Here is a 23,307-nt window from a genome sequence, read left to right as displayed (position 1 = left end):
TGATTGTTGTTCTTCTCTGAGTGTGATATTTAACAAATGAATTTATTTACAAAACAGAAAAAGGGTTTCCCTGGTGGTCCAGTGGTTGAGAATCTGCCTGCTAATGCAGGGGACACAGGTTCGAGCCCTGGTCTGGGAAGATCCCACATGCTGTGGAGCAACTAGGCCCGTGAGCCACAACTACTGAGACTGCGCGTCTGGAGCTTGTGCTCCGCAACAAGAGAGGCCGCAACAGTGAGAGGCCCGAGCACCGCGATGAAGAGTGGCCCCTGCTTGCCACAACTAGAGAAAGCCCTCGCACAGAAATGAAGACCCAACAGAGCCAAAAATAAATAAATAAATAAATAAATAAATTAAAAAGGCAAGCATTTGAAGCGCTTAAAAAAAAAAAAAAAAAAAAACAGAAACAGACTCACAGACTTAGAAAACAAACTTACGGTTACCAAAAGGGAAAGGGGGGGGATAAATTAGGAGCTTGGGATTAACATATACACATTCCTATATATACAACAGATAATCGATAAGGACCTACTGTATAGCACAGGGGACTCTACTCATTACTCTGTAATAACCTATATGGGAAAAGAATCTGAAAAAAGATATATGAATAGGTATAACTAAATCACTTTGTTGTACACCTGAAACTAACACAACACTGTAAACCAACTATACTCCAATATAAAATCCAAAATTAAAAAAGCGCTTCCCTGGTGGTGCAGTGGTTAAGAATCTGCCTGCCGATGCAGGGGACACAGGTTCGAGCCCTGGTCCGGGAAGATGCCACATGCCGCAGAGCAGCTAAGCTCGTGCACCACAACTACTGAGCCTGTGCTCTAGAGCCTGCGAGCCACAACTACTGAAGCCCGTGCGCCTAGAGCCCGTGCTCTGCAACAAGAGAAGCCACTGCAATGAGAAGCCCACACACTGCAAGGAAGAGTAGCCCCCGCTCGCCGCAACTAGAGGAAGCCCGCACGCAGCAACAAAGACCCAACGCAGCCAAAGATAAATAAATAAAATAAACCATGACAACTGTAGAAAAACGACTGATAAAAAAAAATTAAACACAAAAGATAAAATCATTTTACAAGCCCTTAAAATGATCAGAGAGCTCAGATTTCAATCAGGGAGATCTAAAAGGCCTTGTCCCCAACTCCTGCCCTCCCAACACCCCCAGCCAAGTCTTTTTTTTCCCTTTCTTTCTGTTTTGGTTAGAAAAAAATAAAAACCTGGCTGAGAGGGGTTTCATAAGTGAAAAAATTCCATATGAAAAACAGAAAGGCACATGAATGGTATATCAGGAAAGGTGGGGTCCAGCTTTGAAGCAACTGGTAAGGGGAGCCCCTCGGGAGAGGAAGAACGGCCACAGCAGGCCCTCCGTGGGCGCGCCTTGCCTTGATGTAACATCACCTACTCAAGGATTTCAGCTGGTGTCCTCTCACTCAATCATCCGGCCTTTCACATACAGGAATCTTCCACCCTCTATAAAATTAAAACCCTTTTAGCTATGAGGCTGCTGAGCATCATTATATCACAGACGCCGACTCCCTCTTCCTGCCCTGCCAGCCACACCTCACAGGCCAGGGCTTCAGCACCCCGTGGCGAGGGAGTCTTTTCTCGGTGTGGGGAGGTTTAAGTAGTTGGGCTCCTGGTATTGGTGCCACAGGGACAGATGGGATGTTTGATGGTGTGGCTGAGAGTGATGATCGTGACTGACTCTTCCTTGTGAAATGTGGGCAAGAGACAGCACATCCTTCTGGAAACAGCAGGCAGGGCTGGCACCTGGGGTTCTCTGGCTCCCCGGCACAGCAATATGGCACGTGGGAAGAGAGGCCACGCATTTCACCACTCAGCTCTGCTCTGACGTCTGTACTGAGGACTTCGTGACACAATTGTTCCCTGGATTTTCCAGCGCCAAGAACTCCCCTGTCACTAATTATGACACCAAGTAATTTACAGCTCACGGCTCTGCACTAATCAGATCCGTTTCTAGGCTTTGAGTTGAATCAAGTGCTGTCACTCATGGACATAAATCCTTACAGATTTTTTTTAAACAGAAGTTTGGTAATTACACCAGTGTCACCTTAAAATCAGGGCTCTCAAGGAGAGAAAGTGGCGCATGGCTAAACGTCAGGGGTGATCCTGCAGGACAGGCTGACCTGGATCACAGTTTTAAAACAAATTATTCGGTTCAGTTCCGTCTACATCCTGAAGGCACCAACTGGTGCCTGTTGGACGGGTAAGTGACCTAGGAAAAGGGCCTGGAAGCCCGAGAATTTAAATTGACTTGCAAGTAGTAGATTCCTTACATTCACGGAAAGAGAAAGAAAAAAAGATGCAGGCATTACCCCCTGGGAATGTTATTCTAATTCAGCTGGGGCCATTCAACAGTTGTTATTTGAGTGTCCACTGGATTCGGGTGGCTGTTGTCTGAATCGCATGTTTATTCAACCGTTAACGAGTATTTGTAATACAAAAGGATGAGTTTACTTTTTTAAAAAAAGCTACGTGATGTGGCTTTAAAAGTCACATGACAGGATGGCATCTGTTACTCAATGGAGCACTATAACTAGATTTCCATCAACTCTAAATCATTCCGCTGCTAATTCTCTAGTTCGTTCTTTCCTTCTGGTGGCCTCTCTTTGGTCATGTCACTGCCTGTTGACACCTCTAGTGAGAAGTCAAGGAAAACGACAGGAGCCAGGTCATGGTCCTTGAAGCTGGTGCAGAGCAGAGAGGTAGCAGGAGGCGGCTAAGGAGGTCCTAGGGAAGCTTCCCGGAGAGGCCACCCATGTGCCTCCATCTTCCCTCAATTAATAACTGAGAAGGAATCAATCATATACCCTTGTTCCTACCACTGGACCTCAGGACACACCAACTGAACCTGGGAGACACTTTACATACTTTTAGGTGACTTCCTAGCCCAGTGATCTCTTTATTATTATTATTATTTTAATTAATTAATTTATTTGGTTGCACCGGTCTTAGTTGTGGCAGGCGGACTCCTCAGTTGTGGCATGTGAACTCAAAGTTGTGGCATGCATGTGGGATCTAGTTCCCTGACCAGGGATCAAACCTGGGCCCTCTGCATTGGGAGCGTGGAGTCTTAACCACTGTGCCCCCAGGGAAGTCCCCCCAGTGATCTCTTAACGGATATATTTTTATTGTTCCAATGAAGAGACAATGCCTGTTTTTGCTTTTCAAGCTTGAAGAATCTTCCCACGACTTTCTCAGTTCAGCGGTTAAGCGGCTGTTTGAGGTGCATGTTTCTCTTACTGTCATGGATTTCAAATCAATTGGGACACGTGGCAACTGGAAGACGTCTCTCTCTATATATGATGGATATGAAAGAGTGCTTTTTTATTCTATTGTATCTTTATCCATAAAGGGAGAAACACTGTATTGTAGCTGTCAGCCAGAAAAATGACACACATGGCCAATGGGAAGAACGCATGATAACAGCCTCTTGGTTGATACAGGTAGGGACAAAATTATATTAGCTGCAGTCCCAGCAGATTGAGAAATATTTCCTCTTGTAAACAGTCCAAGACACTGCAGGTAGAAGTACAACCATTTAGTTGTTGCTGTTTCAGACTAGCTTTCTGGTCCATACACTGGGAAATTCCTTACATTTTAATTTCCCATACATGTGTGTGTTTAAACACCATGCCCTTCATACATCTGATGCTTTGGGTACCTTACTGTCAAATGCACATGTGTTTGATCATGTTGTAGATTATGACTGCTTCTCCTTTTTTTTCTTTTTTCTTTTGCTCCCTGAGTCCAGATCTTTTATAATACCTGCAACTTTCTTTTTCCTTTTAAATTTATTTTTTATTGGGCTTCCCTGGTGGCGCAGTGGTTGAGAGTCCGCCTGCCGATGCAGGGGACAAGGGTTCGTGCCCTGGTCCGGGAAGATCCCACATGCTGTGGAGCGGCTGGGCCCGTGAGCCATGGCCGCTGAGCCTGTGCATCCGGAGCCTGTGCTCCGCAATGGGAGAAGCCACAACAGTGAGAGGCCCGCGTACCGCAAAAAAAAAAAAAAAAAAAAAAAAATTATTTTTTATTGTAGTTGATTTACAATGTTGTGTTAATTTCTGCTGTACAGCAAAGTGACTCAGTTATACATACATATATATATATACATTCTTATTTATATTCCTTTCCATTATGGTTTATCTCAGGACATTGAATATGACCCCCTGTACTATACAGTAGGACCTTGTTGTTTATCCATTCTATACATAATAGTTTGCATCTACTAACCCCAAACTCCCAGTCCCTCCCTCCCCCTCTGCAAGCTTCTTGAGATGAATAAGGGCAGTTTGGGGACTGGTAAAAATGACAGGTGGGCTTTGAATGATGTCTGAAGCCCCGTTTCCATTCTTATAAAGACTTGATTTGTAAGATGAGTATAACTGTTTTTAATTCCTCAAAGAACTGGGTTGCAACCTCAACGATATGGAGGCTGACCCATCCATATAACTACTTTGTCTTCAATTTGCTTCTTAATATTAGGAAGAGCATCTTTAATTAAGATGAAAATCAAAAGATTCCTATATCTTCTGAATGCAAATTTCCACACTGTCATTAAACACAATTCTAATCTCCTGCTTTTGCAAACAGTTAAAGCTCCCTTGAACAACTTACACCACCAAACCCTAATTACATATGGAGTTGACTGCCTGATTGTACTCCCATTACACACACCCCACCTCGGGGATTAATTACCACCTCCCTTGATGCCCAGGGCAGTGGCGAGGAGGGGAAGGGGAGGTGCTGAGGGTCAGGAGAGAGCATGCTTGGGGTTGAGTGCAGCTGCGGCAGCCACGGGAAGAGGAGAAAAACACACGTCCTCCTGGGCCACCCTTACACTTTCATAAATCCAATTATCTGGGAACGTGTTCAATAAAGAGACAAAAAAATGTGGATTTGGCTTTGAACCCTCCAAGTCTGTGCCCTAGGTAGTTTAATGAAGTCCAAGCAGGGCTTGAGGACTACAACTCGGTATTCTTGTTTCTTGGAGGTGAATCAACTGATCGTGCCTATACTCTGGGTGAGGTTAGGATTGGAACGTAGGATGGGAGGGAGATGAGGGTGGGAGAGTCATCACCACCGCGCCGAGCTTTCACTTCCCGGGTGGTCACGCTCAGGAGAGACCGTCGCACTGGGTCTCAGAAGAGCCTGTCACGACAATCACTTTTTCTGATTAGGAAGCTGGGACTCAGAGACATTTAGCACCTTTTATTTTCTCACTTTGGGTGAGGGTCGTGGCTTACAGTCTGTCCCCTCAGCCTGACTGTCAACAGTCAGACAGCAGGGTGTTCTCTCACTGTTGCCCGCTGCTCCACGCCGGGATTTAAGGGCGTGCCTCAAACACACACACACTGCACGCTTGGCGAACAGCTCAAATTGAAAGGAGGATTCAAGCCGAACTCTTGAAACCATGCTTGCTGCCTTCCAGGCTTGTCCTTGACACATATTTTTTCCCCAAGAGCCTAAATAATTTTCAGTATCATTTTATCATTTCTCATTTGTCATTTTCAGCATATCCAGAGCATTCCAGGATGTTACATTTATTCCTTTTCTTTTGTTTCTCCTCCTCTTAAATCGATGCCGGGAACGGAACTAATACTTGGGTTTCAGTGCTAGGACTGGGAGATGGATGACAGGATATTTTCTCCTGTATAAGAACTGTTTACACTTTTATAAAGACTACAGCATTTTAGAGAAAAAAAAAAAGCTTTCAGGAGTGAATCACTATTATTCTTCGCCTGTTATAATTTATAAAAACAAAAAATGCTTCTCTTTCTGGTAGCATACAACCCCAAATGCAGGGGCTTAGAAATATGACTCATTGATGCCATTTAGCTTAGTTTTCTGACATCCTGGATGCAGCAGCCCTGTTAGCACCGGTTGTTCTATTCACTCAGAAGTCCCTCAGGACTCAGGGGTACACTTGGAGTGAAGCTGCAATTCCCTTCGAGAGGGTGACATTTAACAGATGAGATCACATGACAAGAAATGGCCACACTGTGAATCAGATGCATATGAAACCATCTCCCTGCTCCCACTGATCTGGCCCTCACCATACCAACGAAGGGTCCACACTTACATGTCATCGAAGATGAGTTTCTGCCTCTTGCAGTCCCTGTGGCCGTTGGAGCCTGGAGACCATGGCTCTGTCTGTGGCCGTGACTTGTGGAGAACGTTTTCGGAATTGTTGTGAGCCGCTTTCTAAACAACAAACAAACACACCTGTATTTGAGAAACTGGCCACCTGGCTGAAGGAGCAACCTGTTAGAATCGCTTGTGTTCTGTGTTCTAGGTTAGAGCTGATGGTGCCTTCCTTGTTGAAATAAAGAAGCAGAAATACTTGCATTACAGGTCTCAAGCTGGAGGCTTTTACAAACGTGGTCAAATGTCATTCCCAGGACATCAAAAGGGCACTCTCAGTGTGTCTACTCACGCAGATCCAGATCTTGAACTCGCCCAAGCTCAGATGGCTATCGTGGGTGGAGGCTGGGGGCTTAGGGTTCAGGCTCCTACGCTTCCCAGTTGGCTAGACCCATGGTTCTCCAAATTGACTGCGTCAGAATCACCATTAACACACAGCCAGCTGGGCCTGACCGCCAGCATCTCTGACTCAGTACGTCTGGGGAAGAGCCTGACAACATGCATTCCTAACAAGTTCCAGGTGATGCTGGCCCAGGACCCAAGCTCTCAGAACCACTGAGCTATAATCATCCCTCACAAAAGAGGTCATTCAGGTCACAATTCACTGGTTCTCATCAGCTGTCTGTGAAGAACAGGAGGAGCCAAAGGGAATCACTAGAAATTATTTAAGATGTGTTTTAAGAAGGAACACTCTTTATCTGGGGAAAAATGGAAACATCCTTTTTCCTGGAGATACAGACATTACAGAGAGCACCTATTGTGTGCCGAAGGTCTGGATCATAAAACACCCCTTTTTTAGTTAGGAGATTCAAATGGATTCCTCTGAAGTAATTGAAGTGGAGTGTATATCAATGCTTCTTTAAATATGGACCGATTTTATGCATCGATCAAGCCTCCTTGTTACGAGAGCCTCCAGGACTCTGGGCGCTTCCATTCTAGCATGCAGGGTAGTAAATTACGGATGTGTGTGAGCCCTGCTCTAAGTGGCTCTCCCCAGCTAGACTGTAAGCTATCCTGCAGGCAGAGACTGAACCCGTTAGATCATCAGTGCGTCTCTGTTATGTAGCGAAGTGCCTGGGACACAATAAATACTTCCTTGATAAACACCTGTTCAGTGAAAGAATGCCTCAATAAAGTCTATAATTGTTTTACGATTCTCTGCATATCATAGCTGCTTGTGATGGAAGGATCTAGAGGCAAAGAAAAGTTGTGTTCGGTTTAAAATGGGAATTGTTAGCTTTTTATTTGTTTTTTCTAATATGGTCTTCTCAGATTCGTGTATTCTAGAAGTAAAGATAATTGCTCCCAAATGAGGGTGCATAAAGGGGTTAATTTCCTGATGGTTCAGTAAGATTTAGGCTCTTGCCGGACCATCTACCAACTTGTTTTGCCTCTTTAATTCATGGGATAAAGCATGAAATGCTGCCTCCCACCACTTTCTTTGCAGAGTCCTATTGCTAAGTCTCATTTCTCCCTGCCTCACAAAGCCCCGCTGGTTTTGAGAGGCACAGGGGGGAGAGTTTGGAATTAAATAATGTACCTGGAGGACGCACGGTCCAGGGCCGCCCGCTGTTAGATGGAGGGTGGCAGGAAAGAGGAACTGACACGCAGTGTTAGCTGCACAGGTGGCCATAGGTGTCCACGGCACCACCTCACTTAGATCTTACACCACAGTTTTGCAAATGCAACAGGCTCAAGAGATTAAGCAACCGGCCCAAGGTCACATGGTGACTAAGCTATGAGGCTAGAGGTGAACCCAGGTTCCCAGGGGAATACAGGGTGTTGGCGCCACCCTTGACAAAGTCACTGGAAGAGGGGTGGTGGCAGCTGTCCCACACTGGTCACTGAGGGCAGCAGGGAGCCCTGCAACTTTGGCCTTGGACTCCAATCCCAGATTTAGTTCTGCCCCAGGGCGAGAAATCTTTTCAAATATAAAGATCGGTCGGTCCAAAATTCCCAATGTACTTTGTCCTGGGAGAGTTACGTTAGGGCTAATTCTTTTCAGGATGGGAAATGAAGTCCTCCAAAGAGCGTTCTAAGCAGGCTTAAAATGCCTCCTCCGTTCCTTCGGCAGCTGCCAGTGCAAGGGGCGAAGAACAGCTGCTTTGCCGGGTCTTCCCAGACCAGCATTTAGGGCTGCTTTGCGGGACCTCACTGGTCACCACGTATCAATGTGATCTTCCTCGACCAGGACAGGCTCCCATTGCTAACCCACCCATTGGACCAAATGGGGGTATGGTGCCACCACAGCCAGGCATCCCACAGCAACAAGGAATGAGACGCCCAATGCCGCCTCATGGTCAGTATGGTGGTCATCCTCAAGGCGTGCCGGGTTACCTTCCTGGTGCTACGCTGCCATGTGGGCAGGGACCGACAATGGGGCCCCCTTACCATGGTGGGCCTCCTCGACCTCCTGCAATGTCGCAAGGTGGTTGTTACTGATCTTACATCATCCAGTCCAATACGTTTGGAGATTAAAACTTTTCTCAACTTGTGCTGTTTATACAGCCAAGCTTTCTGTCAATAAGGCCTCCTTGTGACTTAAACAAACATTATCTTCCTACATACCAGAAACTGTCGGACATTTATTTTACCTGGGAAAATTTATTTGGGATAATAAAGCAGGAGCTTTTCCTGAAGTTGCAAGTAAAAAAAAAAAAAAAAAAAAAGCTTGTGTTTGGACTGCGCTGGGCTAGAGGCAGAGTAGAGGGGTGTGCTCATTTTCACTCTTGTTTTAACCGGGGCAGAAGCGCATCAGCGTACCGTGAGGTCTCCACCATGGGTCTGCAGCTGGTTCTCAGCCTTATGCTTTTTGTTGGACGAGGCAGAAGTGAACAAACCATTGCTGTTGGATCTGCTGGGGGAAGTCAGGTCCTCGCCGGGGTATTTGTGTTTAGAAGCGTCGGAGAGGGGTGAGGTGGGTGACCGGAGCATTTTTTCATTTTTATTTATTGGGATTGCCAAGCTGTAAAAGGAAATCACAGTAATGGAACGTCACACACTCAGCACATGGCAAGGTAAATGTTTTATATGTGACCCTCCCATTTAAAACCTGCTGGTAGGAAGACGTTTATTGGGAATTATTATGCCAGGAAACGATTTTATGGCATTAGGACCATAACGAACAATAAATAAATTTCGTTCATGGTTTCTTTACTCGTCCTCCCAGAAAAAAATAGTAATTCTGGAGTTAAAATACTAAGCACAATAATACCTTCATTTCCCAAGTTTTTCATCCAAGGATCTCAAAATACATGACAAACAACTTACTGTTTTCCTAACAAGTGTAAACAGCAGGTAACGGGTAACTCAAATTATACACGAGATCTCCACTTCCAAAAGGACTTTTGCTAACACCTGAGCTTGTACTAATTATTATATGGAGAATAACAGAATCACAGCATAACCAAGCATGAACCCACCTTCTAATTGTTAGGTAGCCAGGCATTGATCAGAATAAACAAAGAATAGAAAACTGTCATTAGAAATGTCATTTTCTGATTCCTAGCTCCTTATTTTACTTTCCAAACTATTGTCTATGCCTGAATATAAATCCCCCCCCACCAAAGACCACCAGAGAAGGGAGTCATATTTGAGTCTTTGCAATGTATATTATGTAGATAGGGCTCTCTCCGTTACTTTATTTTGAAACAAAAATCGGGGGAAGACACATTAGCCTCAAATAAACTCAATCATTGCTAATTTGGGATGCTTCAAGGTAGAGTCAGTTAAAATAAATTCATTAAAAAATAAATAAATAAAAACAAATAAATAAATTCATTTAACAAAGATTTAGTCATTATTCCCGCACTTGTGACTTCTTAATTGCATGTGTTGACTATCACTGCAAACAAGCCATTAAAGTCACTTTTTATTTTTAAGCAATTTCCTTAGTTGGTGGTCACAGTGTAGAAATTACAAACACAGGCCTCTAGAACAAATGAGAAGCCAAGGTTCTTAATGTTATGCAAACAGATCTGTGCAGGGAGAGAATTTCTGATGACAGCGTTCTGGTTTAAAAAGTACTGTGCATCCAACAACTTAGAGTGAGAAGGTGTGTTCTCGAAAACTGCCTTGGACGAGTCAAAAGTGGCTCTGCAACTGAAGAAAACACTGATGTTGAAGACGGATATGAACCGTCTGAATATAATTGTTTCTTTTTTTTTTTCTTTTTTTTTTTTTTTGCGGTACGTGGGCCTCTCACTGTTGTGGCCTCTCCTGTAGTGGAGCACAGGCTCTGGATGCGCAGGCTTAGCGGCCATGGCTCACGGGCCCAGCCGCTCCGCTGCATGTGGGATCCTCCCAGACTGGGGCACGAACCCGTGTCCCCTGCATCGGCAGGCGGACTCTCAACCACTGCGCCACCAGGGAAGCCCTATAATTGTTTCTTGACGTGTGAGTGAAAAAGTCTTATTTCTAAGTCTCAATTATTTTACATACTACATGATTTTAAATGTTTGCAGAAAACTAAATTATTATATTAAATATTGTCATGAATATATGACTATTTCTTCTTCATCATTATAAGTTTATCTATTCAAGTTGACCAAAGTAACTTTGAAACGTTCTTGGGATCGCATCTTCGGGAGGGACAATCACCATATATGAAGGATTGTCTTATTACACAGGTAAAGCTTAACAGTGCTAATCACAATTCCAGAGGTACACAGGCCACCTTTCCAAGAAAAACTCAAAGCACTTTCATATGCACTGAGTCCTTACTTAACATAAGTGAAACTATCAGAGCCAGGAGGCTCTGCCAGCAAAAGCTCTAGAGCAAGAGCTTTTATCCTGGGGTCCCTGCACTTGCGTGGAAAAGAAGTTGCATCTTCACTTTCCTTAACCTCTCACTGAAACTGAACATTTCCTTTAATTATGAACGCAGGCAAGAAACCAGAGTAGTGGTTTAGCAGGAGTATTACTAGCAAGACCTGTGATTGTGTCACCAGTGGAAACCACAGATATTTTCATGCCTTATCAGTTGTTGCAGACATCTTGAAATATGGTTTACACTCATCACTACTAGAAATTATGGTCATTACTAGATCTGCTAGAAAGGTTATTTAAGGCATGAACAAAGAAGCACATATATAACTCTATCACACATTTAAAAAGACATTTTTGAGGGCTTTCCTGGTGGCGCAGTGGTTGAGAGTCCGCCTGCCGATGCAGGGGACGCGGGTTCGTGCCCCGGTCTGGGAAGATCCCACATGCCGCGGAGTGGCTGGGCCCGTGAGCCATGGCGGCTGAGCCTGCGCGTCCGGAGCCTGTGCTCCGCGACGGGAGAGGCCACAGCAGTGAGAGGCCCGTGTACCGCAAAAAAAAAAAAAAAAAAAAAGACATTTTTGAGTCGTATTTTCCCCATTCATGTTTCCTCAATATTTTGGGATACCATTGCTTGGCCCAGAGGACTGTGGGCTCGGCCAGCTTGTGTGCGCTGCTCTCTCTCGCTCAGACCTTCAAGGGCTCTCGCCCTGCTTCCCGAGGTGATTCTAACACTGCAGCGGGCCTGTGCTCAGGTGCCCTCGCTCTCCAATTTCCTCTCCGGGTTTTAGTACTACTCCACACCTTCTCCTAACCTTTCAGTTTACATTTTTATGTGTTGCGCTGAAACATTAATCTCCCCTTAAAAATTCTATGTACACAGTCAGGGAGAGTGAGCAGTGTCTTAGCAGAGGATAAAGTGGTTTCTGAGTTGTGCTGTTTCTAAATGGAAAGGACTTCTATGACTGATGATAAGCTGCTCACTTATAATAAATATCTGGGACCTTGCTTTGCTAGGAAGCCTTTGTCACAGAGGGGATTCAGTGCCATGTGGGTCTCTCTGGAACCCCTTGAGAGGAGGGACTGGGTGGCTGTTTCGCCTTGGAGACCCGGATCCTGTCTATCACCGCAAATTCAGTCTATAGCCAACGCCTTTAGGTGTGTCATATGGAGATTCTGCTCAAGTTTATATTTTTCACTGGTGTAATAAGCTTAGTGTTCTCACGGGTTTACTGGCTATTAATTCAGTTTGTAAGTTTTCAGAGTGGAGGGTGTGTTTTTGAAAGGATAGAACTGTGTGTAACTAGTAACTGGTCTTTTGTTATAAAGAAGTACTTCCAGCGCACCTGGAGCTGTGACAAGAAGCACACGTCCAGGCATACTGGTTAGTCTTGGGTTAAACCAAGGGAAAGGAGTCTGCATGAGACAGGCTGGGACCTGGGACCCTCTGCTGCAGTGCTTGCACCTGGACAAACATCTCCTTGAGCCACAAAATACAAAGAAACTACAAAGGACTAAAAATAACTGCATGCACGGGCAGTTGGAACAAATTATGAACAAGATACAAAAAGACCAAAAACCCAACTGTCACTTCTGAGGAGTCCGGAGCAAAAAAGCAGGGAGCAAAAGTAGGTTACTGCACACGCCCCCTGCACTCAGCGCCAACAAGGGGGTGAGCAGACCTCCTAAGCCACCCCTCCAGCCTGGCCCCACCCTACCCTCACCCCATTTAAGGAATCAGCTGGACCCACCCTAGGAAAGAATCAGACCCCTCGCCCCACCCTACCCTCACCCCATTTAAGGAATCAGCTTGCCCCCCATCAGACAGCGCGCAAGGGAATCTGTTACTTGTCTTTGTTCCCTCGTGCTACAGCATGAGCCCCAGTAAAGCCTTGTCTGAATTTCTTGTCTGGCCTCTTATCAATTTCTATTGATTAAGGAGCCCAAGAGGCTTGCTAGGCAACATGGAGACCCAGAGCAGAGCAGTCATTCAAAAATCCGACTCTCCCCCAGTAGGCATGTGCCTCTCAGACCCAGACACGCCTCCAGCTCCCACTGCCTTCCTGGGAGCACGAGTACCTGTTGATGTTTACGTTGCAATGGTTTGCGGACAAAGTACTGCTGGCGGAGGCAGTGAGCCGTGAAGAGCTCTCCTTCTCTCCCTGAGCCTTCCTGATCTCCCGGTAGTCATCTTCGCTGTCACACTGCATGGAAAGAAGCAAAAGCCAGTCAGCTTTAGATTTCAAGGGATCACAGCGAGCTCCCATCACCAACCAGCTCATCTGGGCTTCTCTGGACAACATCCTGAGCACCGATGTGGCTGCAGCACTCTTGGCCCTGGCCTGGGTTTCCCATCAGCTACTCCGTGAACAAGGAAGCAATCTGTCAGCTTACTGAGAGGAAAAAGCATGACACGAAGATCAAAATTCAGGAGGGACCATTGAACACTTCTTTACCAACAGGCAGATTCCACCCTTCAAAGAAGACCTGTTCTGGAGTCCCACTGGAACTTCAGCATCCCTCCCTTTGGCATTTCTTGGTACCCAAACAAGGCATGGCAACCTATCCTGGGCTTAATGTTGTAAGGGCAGTGACAAGCTCGGACCTTTCTTTTGAAATTCATGGCCTCAAAGGACATTTTAATAAAACAGTAGTTTGACTGGATTCTTGTTTTCCACGATTGTATTTAACCTAGGCGTGTACTAGAGTGTCATGCACATGCACTCAACCAAATTCCATTTTTGGTGAGATCGCAGAAACACAGTACAGGCACATTCAGGGCTCTCAGCAGAGCTCTCCAGGAGACAAGCACCGGCCCCAAAGATAGAGAAATTTTGACCTTCTCTCTCTAGCTGGGATTGTTATACAGCCTCTATTGCAAGGACCCCAGCAGCTCACGCCGAAACTGTGCCCCCAATGAGGGTCCAAGCCAAAGCTCTGAACCCCCAGTTCTGGCCTCCAGGGCTCTGGCAGGGCTAGACTCTGCACCCTAGGCAGTCAGGTCTGTGGTGTCCCATCTCCAGCACCCAAAACTGAGGGCTTCACACCCCAGATACTGAGTAAAGAGTGCTGTGAAAATGTTCTTTCACTTCTCTGTGTGAGTTTAATGATGATTCCGTAGATTTCATGAGGAGAGCCGAGTGTGAGGCTTAGTGTAAATGAAGTTTTGTAAGTTAAAATTAAAAAGCCCATGGCCAAGAAAGCTATACAAAAGATCTTAATTTTAAAATAAATAAATCTAAACAAAGACTTGAAGGCCAAGGTATTAGTGGATACTGTATGGAAATCAACAATAATGAAAAAGAAAATTGTGGTCAAATTTCAAATCCTTACAAACCAGTTAAAAAACATGGGAAAGAATCATCAGGCAAGGCAAAGAACATTTTGGCAAAAGGTAACAACAAACCTATTTTGCACTTAACAGGTTCTTCACAGACGTCTGTTTCCTTAGAAGCAGGTTTAAAACACACTACTGATGAGACAGATTCTGACCCTGGAAACCAAATGGAACTACATAAGAATCCAAAGCAAAGCACTACAACTCTGAATAAAAAGAGAGATATCCCCTTCATGGAAGTGACAAAGGAAGGAGAGTGCCAGGTCAAAAAAGTAAATAAAATGACATCCAAATCAAAGAAAAGGAAGACCTTCGTAGATCCTTCTCCAGATAGTCATGAACTAATGGAGATAATATCTGACACCGTTCAGGGAATATCAGTTGAATCTGAATATGCTGTTAAGGAAAAAAATTTGGAAAATGAGGAAATTGTCAAAATTAAGCCAGACTTTCACACAAAAATGTTGAAATCTTTATCTCAGATGAATTCACCTAACAGACAAGATTCTTCCTTTAACAGTATTCCTGAGGGTTCAAAACCTATGAGTATTTCTTCTAGTAAAAATCTGAAAGAAAATTTTGCTCTGGAGAGCTCACCCATCTTTCAAATAAGTGATGATGTGCATGAGAAGATGAAAAAGATGAAATTTAAAGTCAACCAGAGAACACAAAGATCAGAAATAGGTGTTAGAATGCTACAGGACTTGACAAATACCAGTTCTGTTTCAAATAACACTGCTAAATCTGAAAACAAGTTAGAAGATCTATCTTCAGAGCTGTCAAGCCGAAGAAGAAGATGTACTCCTCTCTCTTTAAAAGAGCCAAGTCTCAAAGGGAAGATGAGAAGATGAGTGAATTTATACATTCTGGTTTTTCTGAATCCTCAAACCATAAGAAGTCAAAACAAGGGTATAACTAAGATCAAGAAGATGAAACGTATGACAGAAAGTTTTGGGTTTTTTTTTTTCTTTTTCATTTTCTACCTTTTCATGGAGTGTTTATTCTTATGTATAGATAATATGCATAAAATAGCTATTTTGTAATACTAACCTTTTAAAATTATTTTGGTCATCCTATAACATCTTCCTGCTCATTTAAGCTCCTTTCAACCAACCTTTAACTACACAATAGCTATTAGCCTTTTAACCAAATAAAATGTATTATAAATACTTTTGCATTAGTTACCTTGTTGTACACCAAGCTATCTTGTTTTGTTTTGTTTTTAAAACCATTCAGTAAATGTGAACACCTGTAAGATTTTAAAAGTCACCTTCTGCCCTGGCCAGTTGTCTTTCACCCTTCGTTCTTCAACTTTCAAAATTACTTCTTCAATTGCAGCTTCTGTATTACTTCCATTATGTGTAATCTGATGACTTGTCTGAGGGGTTAACCTCTCAGGCTCTTTTGAATTTGGTTTTTATAACTTTAAGTAGTAAATCCTATTCCTATCTGAGATTAATGAACATAGCTTACTGTATTCAGATGACTAGTCAAATTCTATTCTGCCTATATGGAAAAGTTTTCTTAAGACAATATCCGACAACGAAAAGGGTGGGCCCAGAAATCTGCATTTTTAACAAACACCGCAGATAATTCTGGGGCAGATTGTCCTAGGACCAAGCTTTGAGAAACTGCTGTAGGACTACAGAGTCCCACAGAACTTACTCATTATCAACAGTGTTGGCTGAATGGAGGCTAGAGGCTTTATTAAAGGAACAGTTTACACGGCGGTTAAGAGCTTGGCATCCTGACAGTCTGTTCCTTTCCTGTACTCCTATTACTTTAAGGCTTCGGACCTCCTAGAGTCATTCTCTGGTATAATGTTTCCTATTGTTTAGTTCTATTTTTTTCTCCTTTCCATGAGGTTTGTCTTTTCTTTTTTTCTGTTCCCATGCAAATTATTTTTCATTGTATGTATCACACTTATAAACCTTTTCTTTTATTGTTGGCGGAATTTGGTCACAGCAAGAAACAAATTTCCTATTCCCATATTATAAAGACATCTACCCATGGTTTCATTTTGTTTTTACATTTAAATTTCTGATTCACGTGGATTTTGTTTCATGGTGTGAGATACGAATGCAATTTTGACCTTTTTCCAAATGATTCCCCATTAATTAAAAAGTCCGTGTTTTCCACTACTGATTTGCAGTGCCACATTTTTCAATGTTGTATTTCCATGTACACTTAAATTTATTTCTCAATTTTCTGTTCCCTTTACTTGTCTGTGTTTCTTTTGATGCCCCACTACCATCCTCTTTAAATTATAGAGACTTTGTGGGAGTTTCAAAGTTTCCCTCATGGAGGTTTTCCACATTTCTTGATGCCTAGGCATTCTCTCTTTTTTCCTGGTAATATAAATGGGAAATAAACTCTGTTATTGTTTGCAGTATTTTCTAGATCTATCTCCTGAAAACCAAGCTATCTTTACTCCCTTTTTCTCCCCAATTCTTAATGCCTCTTGTTGCTTTCTCTTGTCTAATTGCATGGCTGCTACCTTATGTTAAATGTTAAATAGCAGTGACAATAGTGGGTATCCTTGTCTTGTTCCTGATTTTCATGGGAATGCCTCTGGTTTTATCCCATTAAGTAAGATGCTGTGGTTTGAGCTGGTTATGTATGTTTATAATCACATTAAACTATTATCTATTGATTAAAAAAAAAGCCCATGAATAATAAAATTATTTAAATACAGAATATTATGGAATATACATGTATGTTTTTGCACATCTCTCTATCTACATATACCTATACAGCTATATATATTTCCAATCTATCTGTATGTTTATCAGTTTCTATCTCTGAAATACCTCTCTCTCTCTCTTTCCATCAGCCTGTCCATTTATCCATCCATCTCCAGATGACTGGCTGATTCACTCATTCACCAATTAATCACCTAGGGATTGATGGACAAATCAATCCAACGAGTAAGGGGGAGGGCAGGGTATGAGAGGAAAACAGAAGGGAAGAGGGTAGGTATGTAGTGAGCTAACCCGCATTATTGCATTATATCATCTGAATCTGACAACACCCCTGCAAAGATGTCACCATTTTACAAACAAAGAAACTGAAGTCCACAGAAGGGAAGGTCACCCAGGAGGCCAGGGCTGACTGCGTGATTTGCGGGGTTCAGTGCAAAATGAAAATGCTGGGAGCCTTGTTCAAAAAGCAGGAAAAGATGCTTGATGTCAGGCTTGGTGATGTTTTTTTGGATTTAACACCAAAAACAAAGGCAACAAAAGCAAAAAATAAACAAGTGGGACTATATTAAACTAAAAGGCTTCTGCACAGCAAAGGGAACCATCAACAAAATGAAAAAGCAACCTACTGAATCAGAGAAAATATTTCTAAATCGTATATCTGAGAAGGGATTAATACCCAAAATATATAAAGAACTCATACAATTCAACAGCAAAGAAACAAACAAACAAAAATCCAGTTGAAAAATGGGCAGAGGATCTGATTAGACATTTTCTAAAGAAGACCATATGGATGGCCAACAGGTACATGCAAAGATGCTCAACATCACTAATCATCAGAGAAATGCAAATCAAAACCACAATGAGATAGCACCTCATACCTTTCAGGATGGCTATTATCAAAAAAAATAAAACTAATAAGTCTGTGAGGATGTGGCGCAAAGGGAACCCTTGTGCACTGTTGGTGGGAATGTAAATTGCTGCAGCCACTGTGGAAACAGGATGGAGGTTGCTCAAAAAATTCAAATAGAACTACCACGTGATCCGGCAATCCCACTTCTGGGTATTTATCCAAAGAAAACGAAAACACTCATTTGAAAACATATCTGCACCCCCATGTTCACTGCAGCGTTATTTACAATGGCCAAGACGAGGAAGCAAATGTCCACGGCTAGACAGATGGATAAGGGTACTGCGGCATACATGTGCGTACAACAGAAGAAGGAAGCCTGCATTTGCAACAACATGGATGGACCTAGAGGGGATTATGCTAAGTGAAATAAGTCGGAGAGAGAAAGACAAATACCTTACGACCTCACTTACATGCGGAGCCGAAAAACAAAAACCAAACCTCCTCCCAGCTTATGTTGTCAGACTGCTGATTGCTTGGGGTTGGGGGGAGTACAAAATGGATGAATGAGGTCAAAAGGTACAAATTTCTGGTTATAAAATGAATAAGTCATGGGGATGTAATGTAATATACAGCATGGTGACTATAGTTAATAATACTGTAGTGCATATCTGACAGTAGCTAGGAGAGGAGATCTTGAAAGTTCTCACCGGGAGGAAAAGAAATTTGTAACTGTGGAGAGTGACGGATGTTAACTGGACTTACTGTGGTCATGATTTTGCAATACTAATAAACCAATATCAAATCATTATATTATACCTCAAAAAAAAAAAAAAAAAAAAGAAAGCAGCTAAAGAGTAACATTATAAAGTACTAAAGCCGGAAACATTTCCTTGTCTTTCGTGTCTTTCAAAGTCTCTCTCTTGACCTGTCATGGTGTGTTTATTTGTGCTCCTTGAGGTATGGGGATACCTGGGGGGCATGTGTAGACACTCCCAAGTACCGGGGGCCTGGGCCTGCGACAGGTGGCCTGTGTGCAGCCCACCAGTGAAGGGTTTCCCCCGCCAGCCAGTTGTGGAACCCATGGGTCAAGGGGTGAGGAAGTCCAGTTAGGTATTTCCCCTTCCCCAAGGCCAACTGGCAACCCCTTGCGAATTGGATTGCAATCTCCCCTGGAGGACCCCTCAGTACTGGGATTGGGGGTGGGGAGATGCCCATCCTGACCCCGACCCTCATTAGGCCTGTGCCTTGGCCCCTGGATGGGGATGCGGATGGGGAGGCTGCACAGGGCTAGGAGTGCAAAGGGGCCACGGGGCAGGCAGAACCTGTCCTGGGAAATGGGCAGCAGGTGGGACCGCGCAGGCTCTATCATCCCATAGCACTTCACTTACTAAACACAAATTCAAAAATAAAATGAAGAATTCCAAGATGGCAACTGCAAGAATTAAACTCCAAGTACAGAGCCCTCTGAGCAGGGGCCCTGTGGGGAAAATACTGCACAAACCGCATGCTGACTTCTTATTGGGATACCCTGGAGCCACAGACCTGGGCTTCATTCCTGGTTCTGCCCTTTCTCACCTATGTGAACCTGGGGCAAGTCCCTTTAGGCACTCTGAGCCTCAGTTTCCTCATCTGTAAAATGGGCATGACAATAATATTTGCTTCATAAAGTTGTAAGGACTTTATAAACGATTTAATATGTACAAAAACAGCATCCCTCATGGGGACATATATACGTGTTAACTGTTGTGAATGATTTTGTCCTAAATTTGGGACCATCCACGATGACTACAGTCTTTTGGCTTGTCACGCATTGTGTTTTCCACTGTGGTCCAAGTTATTTTTGAAGATGTAGTAACAGGAGGGAATAAAAATCCTCAAAAATTGGTTTTAAATTATGATTAAATTATCCCTGTGCTCAAAAATCTTCAAAAACGGCCAAACGGCCGAGCATTTGGGTCTGCTTCCTGACAAACGTCCTGCTCTCCAAGTACTGGAGCTGCCTGTCTCACTTTGTTCAACCCGCCTTTGTTCAGCTTGCTTCCCTCCTTTGGCACCACCTCATCCCTGACCCTCTGATTACTCAAAAGTCCCTCCTCCTGAGGGCCCTGTTCCCAGCCCGTCTCTACCACAAAGCTCTCCTGATCAATGCCACGGGAGCGCCAGCCGCTGGCTCTGATGCACCGGGCTGGTGTCTCCTCCCGGGGCCCCGTCGTCCACGGTCCCCACTAGGCACTTCCAGATTCACGCCTCACCCCAGTCACAGCCTTACTAAACTCTCTGAGGCTGTTGGCTTCTAAAGTCGATGAACGATCCCACCTCTTCCAGCAAAGAATGGGGTTCACCCGTGTTTAGCTTTTCTCACAGGCCCAGCCTCCAGCTTGCCTCTGCACACACTCAGGGAAGATTTCCCGTTCGCCTACTTCCACATGCAGTGAGACGGACCTTAACGATCTATAACATGGGAATAATAAGGATACTTCCCTCATTGGGCCGTGCTAAGGATTTAACTGAGTTAATACATGTCAAGTACTTACAAAGGTATCTGGCATATATAAAGTGCTCTGTGAACGTTTGTTGAGCAAAGACACATAAAACTCCTGCTCCGGGAAATTTCTAGACCAGCAGACCTGCTGCCCACAAGTTCAGGGACAGCCCTCCCTCCCGCCGTGCCCTCAGCCCCTCGGGTTTCCAGGCCTACCTTGCGTTTCCTCTTGGACTTTGGCAAAGCCTTTTCTGCGGGCGCATCGGATGCGTGGCTCGGGGGGGCGCTTTCAGTGTCCTTGGCCGCGGGAGCGCTCAAGACCCCCGGCTCCTGGGGCAGGTGTTCTGGGATCCTGGACAGGAGGGTCAGGTCAATTTTGACCCAGAGTGACCTGACCTCGTCACTGTCCTTCAACGGGGAGAGAAGTTCATTGCGGCCGAAGGGGACCAGGGTATAGAACTGCTCTTCCAGCTCCTTGGCGATGTCGCTGGTGGTCCTGGCGTTGATAGAGCCCACAGGGGCCCGCGGGCCGCCACCGCCGATGCTGCTGGCAGCCTCCTTCAGCCTCGGGTCGTTCCCGGAGGCGGCAGTGGCCTTGGACAGAGGGTAGTCCTCCTGCTCCGACTCCAGTTCCGAGTCCGCGGAGGAGGACGACGAGGACGACTCCGTCTCGATGAACTCCTTGGATTTGGGGACGATCCGGCTCAGCCCCCGCGTGCGGCGCTTCTCGCCGGTTACGGCCGAGCGCAGCTCCTTGCGGTGGCTGGTCCTACTGTTGCCGCAGGGCCGGGGCTTGGGGGGCTCCGGGGGGATCCCCGCGCTCACCCCCAGCGCGTCCGTGGCTGCGGGCTCCTCCGCCCGGTGGCCATTGTCGCTGGCCGAGGTCCTCTCGGTGCGCCGCGTGGGTTTCTTGCCCGCGGACCTCCGGGCAGGCGCGGGCGCGCTCTCGGCGGGCGCACCGGCCACCGTGGGCGGCGGGGCGGCAGCGGTCACGGCCACGGCCACGGCCGCGGGCGGGGACTTCTGCTTCACCCCTTTGCTCCCCGGGGCCTTGTTCGCGGTCCTCGGCCTCTGCTCCTCCTTGCAGGCGCTCTTGATGTCCTTGTCTCTCAGGCTGGTCGGGCAGACGTTGTCGGGGAGCTTCCCGCAGTCTGGCGCTTCGTCCTTCACTGGGGTGTAGTACTGATTGCTCTCCGGCCCGTGGCTTTCATTTTGGATCAGGATAGGAGGCTTGTGGGGATTAACTTTGTTTAGCCATTTATCCAGCTGCCACTTGTTAGAGGACGCTGGTTCGGCCTAAAAGCAGAAAACCAGCAACAAACACATATCTTTTATGATGGGCTCACTTAAAAGGGGCCTGGCCTGTTTTCCTCTTGACTTAGGGCAGAAAATGGATGGGCTGGAAACACAAGGAACATGGAAGCTGTAGGTGTGTGTAGCATCAGTGGGCACACAAGATGCAGAGATGCTGTCTGCTTCCTGGTCCCCGGCACTGAAATGCCAGTGCAGCAGTTTGAGGCCTATTTGGAAAATAAGGGGATGCACTATGCTTCACTAGGACCCACTTCCAACATTTTTGAGGGTTATACAATGTATATATTTTTATATTTATACAGACATACATAAACTTGAGAGTCCATAGAAGTTAACTGGGGTGTAGTTTGGAGACCCTGAGTGTTAAAGCACTCATTTTTTGTGAGACTTAAAATATGGGGAGGTGAGGGGGGGTGGAATTAGAAAAGGGGACTGAGTGGAAACTAAACTCCCGAAGAACTACCTCTGTGCGCCCTGTGCACTTTGATGGCTGGACTTGGTTCGTCCATCCTCAACCTGCATCCATCACACTTTGCCCGAAATATTTCAGATGAGGAGGTGACAATGGAAACCTTTTCTGCAAGCAGTTTTGCTATCTTAACGCAAATCCTGGACATTTCAGGTTTAAACTCTGGCCCATAGATCGGCTCCGGGGGTGGGGGGCGGTGGTGGGGAGTTGGGAGGGGAGGTCAGTGAATGCCCTGTAACAGAATATGAAATGTTATGTAGACGCATTTTTCGAGGAGAGGGACATAGCTTTCACTCACATCTCTAGGCAGCTATGTCTTATTCAAAGGTTAAGAACTGATGCTTTTACAGCAAGTAAATGTTGATTTCTAATAAAAGTCCATTTATCCAGCATCTGTGATTATTATAGAAAAGAGGTATATTGATAAGTATAGAACTTTAGCTAGAGTATTATCAATTTGTGAATATATGTGAAATGGGGAAAATTTTTGAAGTGATTAAGGTGATGTATTTTTCCTTCCCTATGGTCTCTACCCTACGAATTTTCTGATGATCCAGGGGAAGACTAAATACTAGCCTAAAATAAAGAATTGGCTTAGCTTTGCATTTCAAACTTGGTTGGTTAAAGCCCAGAGCAAGTCAGGTGCCCTTGTAGGAGAAAACCACTGTTTTTTAACATAATAATTTCCCAAAGCTTGCTTTCATGTATCAAGATTTGGTTTTCAACAGTGAGGTTGGTATTAAGAGCAGAACTTGGGGCACAGCCACATGCAGCAAGGATCCTGGGGGAGGGGAGGGAGGGGAGGGCAGTATATTAGGCCCAAGGGTCCTGGCTGAGTCTGGAGGCATCTGGGGCACAGCTTAGGGAGATAGGAAGCCTTTAATGGGCCAGCAGGGCCTGGGGCCAAGATGAAGTGGCCACAGAGTGTGGGCACCAGGCACTGGAGCTGTGGCTGGGACCGTGGACATCCTGCTGGTTCCCCCAAAACAGATGAGACTGTCTACACTTCAGGGGACCACAGTGCAGGGTGTCCAGGGACTGGAAATGATAAGAGACATTTCAGCGGAGGCCAGCATGGGGATGCCAGGCCCTTTCCTTGGCACCCTGAGGATGGGGAGCCTCCCCCTGGGATGCGGGTGTGGAAGGGGAATCTCTCATGACCCTGATAGGGAGTCTGGTGTCTGACTTAACTTTCTGCTTCGTTTGCTTTCATGA

At 45.1% G+C, this 23,307-nt stretch overlaps 1 protein-coding gene across 1 annotated transcript in view; it reads right to left on the bottom strand.

Moving 5' to 3' along the window:
* AFF3 (ALF transcription elongation factor 3) overlaps positions 1–23,307 on the bottom strand; it is a 578,889-nt gene that overhangs the window by 21,086 nt on the left and 534,496 nt on the right. Inside the window, exons 12-15 of the mRNA XM_060117048.1 lie at positions 20,526–21,605; positions 13,018–13,142; positions 8,938–9,139; positions 6,113–6,234 (exon numbers count right to left, since the gene is read on the bottom strand). Coding sequence (XP_059973031.1) covers positions 6,113–6,234; positions 8,938–9,139; positions 13,018–13,142; positions 20,526–21,605 — 1,529 coding nt within the window. The remainder of the gene's footprint in view (positions 1–6,112; positions 6,235–8,937; positions 9,140–13,017; positions 13,143–20,525; positions 21,606–23,307) is intronic.

Source organism: Mesoplodon densirostris, chromosome 14 (assembly GCF_025265405.1).
Source record: "Mesoplodon densirostris isolate mMesDen1 chromosome 14, mMesDen1 primary haplotype, whole genome shotgun sequence".
NCBI lineage: Eukaryota > Metazoa > Chordata > Mammalia > Artiodactyla > Ziphiidae > Mesoplodon > Mesoplodon densirostris.
This window is presented reverse-complemented; position numbering and strand designations above follow the sequence as displayed.